The sequence below is a fragment of the Colobus angolensis genome, unplaced genomic scaffold (genome assembly GCF_000951035.1).
Source record: "Colobus angolensis palliatus isolate OR3802 unplaced genomic scaffold, Cang.pa_1.0 Scaffold74, whole genome shotgun sequence".
In the NCBI taxonomy this organism is placed as follows: domain Eukaryota; kingdom Metazoa; phylum Chordata; class Mammalia; order Primates; family Cercopithecidae; genus Colobus; species Colobus angolensis.
This window is the reverse complement of record NW_012121154.1, coordinates 10250276-10252892: the sequence shown is the minus strand read 5'-3', so window position 1 is coordinate 10252892 and position 2617 is coordinate 10250276. Positions and strand designations below refer to the sequence as shown.

General features: G+C 37.8%; 1 protein-coding gene across 2 annotated transcripts in view; it reads right to left on the bottom strand.

Moving 5' to 3' along the window:
- Positions 1 to 2617, bottom strand: part of FAM185A (family with sequence similarity 185, member A) — a 63832-nt gene that overhangs the window by 21713 nt on the left and 39502 nt on the right. For both annotated transcript variants that reach the window (XM_011927721.1, XM_011927722.1), the window contains one exon: positions 1658 to 1792. In XM_011927721.1, the coding sequence (XP_011783111.1) occupies positions 1658 to 1792 (135 nt within the window). The remainder of the gene's footprint in view (positions 1 to 1657; positions 1793 to 2617) is intronic.

Here is a 2617-nt window from a genome sequence, read left to right as displayed (position 1 = left end):
ATAAATAAAGTAAAAAAGGTACGGTAAACTAAGGCTAATTTATTATTGAAGAAAAGAATAAATTTAGTGTAGCCTAACTGTACAGTGTTTATAAAGTCTATAGTAGTACTGTCCTAGGCCTTCACATGCACTCACCACTCATCACACTGACTCACTCAGAGCAACTTCCAGTCCTGCAAGCTCCATTCATGGTAAGTGCCCTATACAGGTGTACCATGTTTTATCTTTTATACCATATTTTTACTGTACCTTTTCTATGTTTAGATATACAAATCCCATTGTGTTACAACTGCCTACAGTTTTCAGTACAGTAGTCTGCTGTACAGGTGTAGCCTAGGAACAATAGGCTATCAAACAGCCTCAGTGTGTAGTAGGCTGTACCATCTAGGTTTGTATAAGTTCACTCTATAATGTTCACGTGACAACAAAATTGCCTAATAACACATTTCTCAGAATGTATCTCTCTCATTAAGTGATACATGACTATACTTAGATTTTCATCAAATTTTCACCACATAACTATGAGTCTGCCCATTAGGCAGCATGCAGTTAGATCTGGGAGTGTATAGGTATTATTTTTATTCCTGTTATGTTTTTTGTTAATATTCTATGAATTTTAACAGAACTTTCTTAATTTTCATGACATAAAATGAATATCTAACACTGAAATTTGATCTTATGAAGACCACCCTCTCCTCCTCCCCTATTCTTCCTTTTTCTAGTTGGCATCCCGTGCCTTTAGCTTGTAGCATTCATCCCTATACATGGTCTAATTGCAGTGTCCTCCTTGATGCCATTCTGTAAAATTTAAAGGAAAACTTCACCAGCATTAATTTTTTTATTCATTAAAACAACAAACCTTGGCCAGGCACAGTGGCTCACGCTTGTAATCCCAGCACTTTGGGAGGCCGAGGTAGGCCGATCACCTGAGGTCAGGAATTCGAGAGCAGCCTGGCCAACATGGCAAAACCCTGTCTGTATTAAAAATACAAAAAAAGTTAGCCAGGCGTGGTGGTGCATGCCTGTAGGCCCAGCTACTCAGGAGGCTGAGGCAGGAGAATCGTTTGAACCCGAGAGGCAGAGGTTGCAGTGAGACAAGGTCACGCCACTGCACTCCAGTATGGGCAATAGAGTGAGACTCTGTCAAAAAAACAAACCCCAACCAATGACAAATCTTAAAAAAAAGTATCAGCCACCAGTGTAGCCAGATAAAATGAAAAATGTACAAAAGCTATTCACATTTGTGGGACTGAGAATTTGTTATTCTAAAACAGCAAGCTTAAAATGTACATACCAAACAAAATTCCTATTTACTCCAGTCATATGAAGTTAGTTTTAAATATTGCATTATATTATATGTATTCAGTTTATTTTTAAGTTCAAGAATTAGAAAGCAGCTCTTCTAGAAAATTTAAAAATCAGTTTTACCCAATGACAGGACCAATGAGGGTTCCCTAAATGATTTAAAGAGGTCTTTTTAAAGAAAATGTCTGTACCATATTAATGATAAGCAACTAGAAGAAAAAAAGATGTCAAACATGAGAACGTAATAATGGAAAAGTATAAAAAAGCTAACATTTCCGTTAAGTGTACCACATTTCTACTTATGTATGGAGAATGGCTATTCATCTGACATAGCAAAATGCAGCCTCCTTACCAGTCACTGTTACAAGATCATCTTTATGAGCTTCAGCCATTTCCTGAACATGGACTTCTGAGGTCACATCAACCTCTTTCCCTGATAACTGTAAATAAGCTTCAAGTGAAGATGGAACCTTGACAATAATAGAACCTGTAATAAATATAAAGGAGAGCTCAGTAATATAAAGAAATCAAAAGTACCAGAGTCTATTATAAATTTGACCGAAAGGGTAGCATTGCTCCTGGAACACTGTTTTTACTCCTCAGCATACAGTATTTATTTAAACCTTTTCTTTATTCCCAGGTGCTCAAAGTTTCCTTACTCTCAAGGCATTCACAGACACTTCTGTCAAGAATATGGGTTATTAGCACATTATTAACTGCTAGTTCTTCTTTTTGCCAATAGTCCTACCCAGCTCATCCAACACCAGAAAGTGAGTAATTTACTACACATGTAGCTTATAGATAGGATTTACCATTGAGCATTTAATATGAGCCAGACCCCTAATTACATTGTTTTAATCCCCATATTAACTTTATGAGGTATTTTTTTTATTATACTTTAAGTTCTAGGGTACATGTGCACAACGTGCAGGTTTGTTACATATGTATACATGTGCCATGTTGGTGTGCTGCACCCATTAACTCGTCCTTTACATTAGGTATATCTCCTAATGCTATCCCTCCCTGCTAGCCCCTCCCCACAATAGGACCTGGTGTGTAATGTTCCCCTTCCTGTGTCCAAGTGATCTCACCGTTCAATTCCCACCTGTGAGTGAGAACATGCAGTATTTGGTTTTCTGTTCTTGTGATAGTTTGCTGAGAATGATGGTTTCCAGCTGCACCCATGTCCCTACAAAGGACACGAACTCATCACTTTTTATGGCTGCATAGTATTCCATGGTGTATATGTGCCACATTTTCTTAATCCAGTCTGTCACTGATGGACATTTGGGTTGAGTCCAAGTCTTTGCTA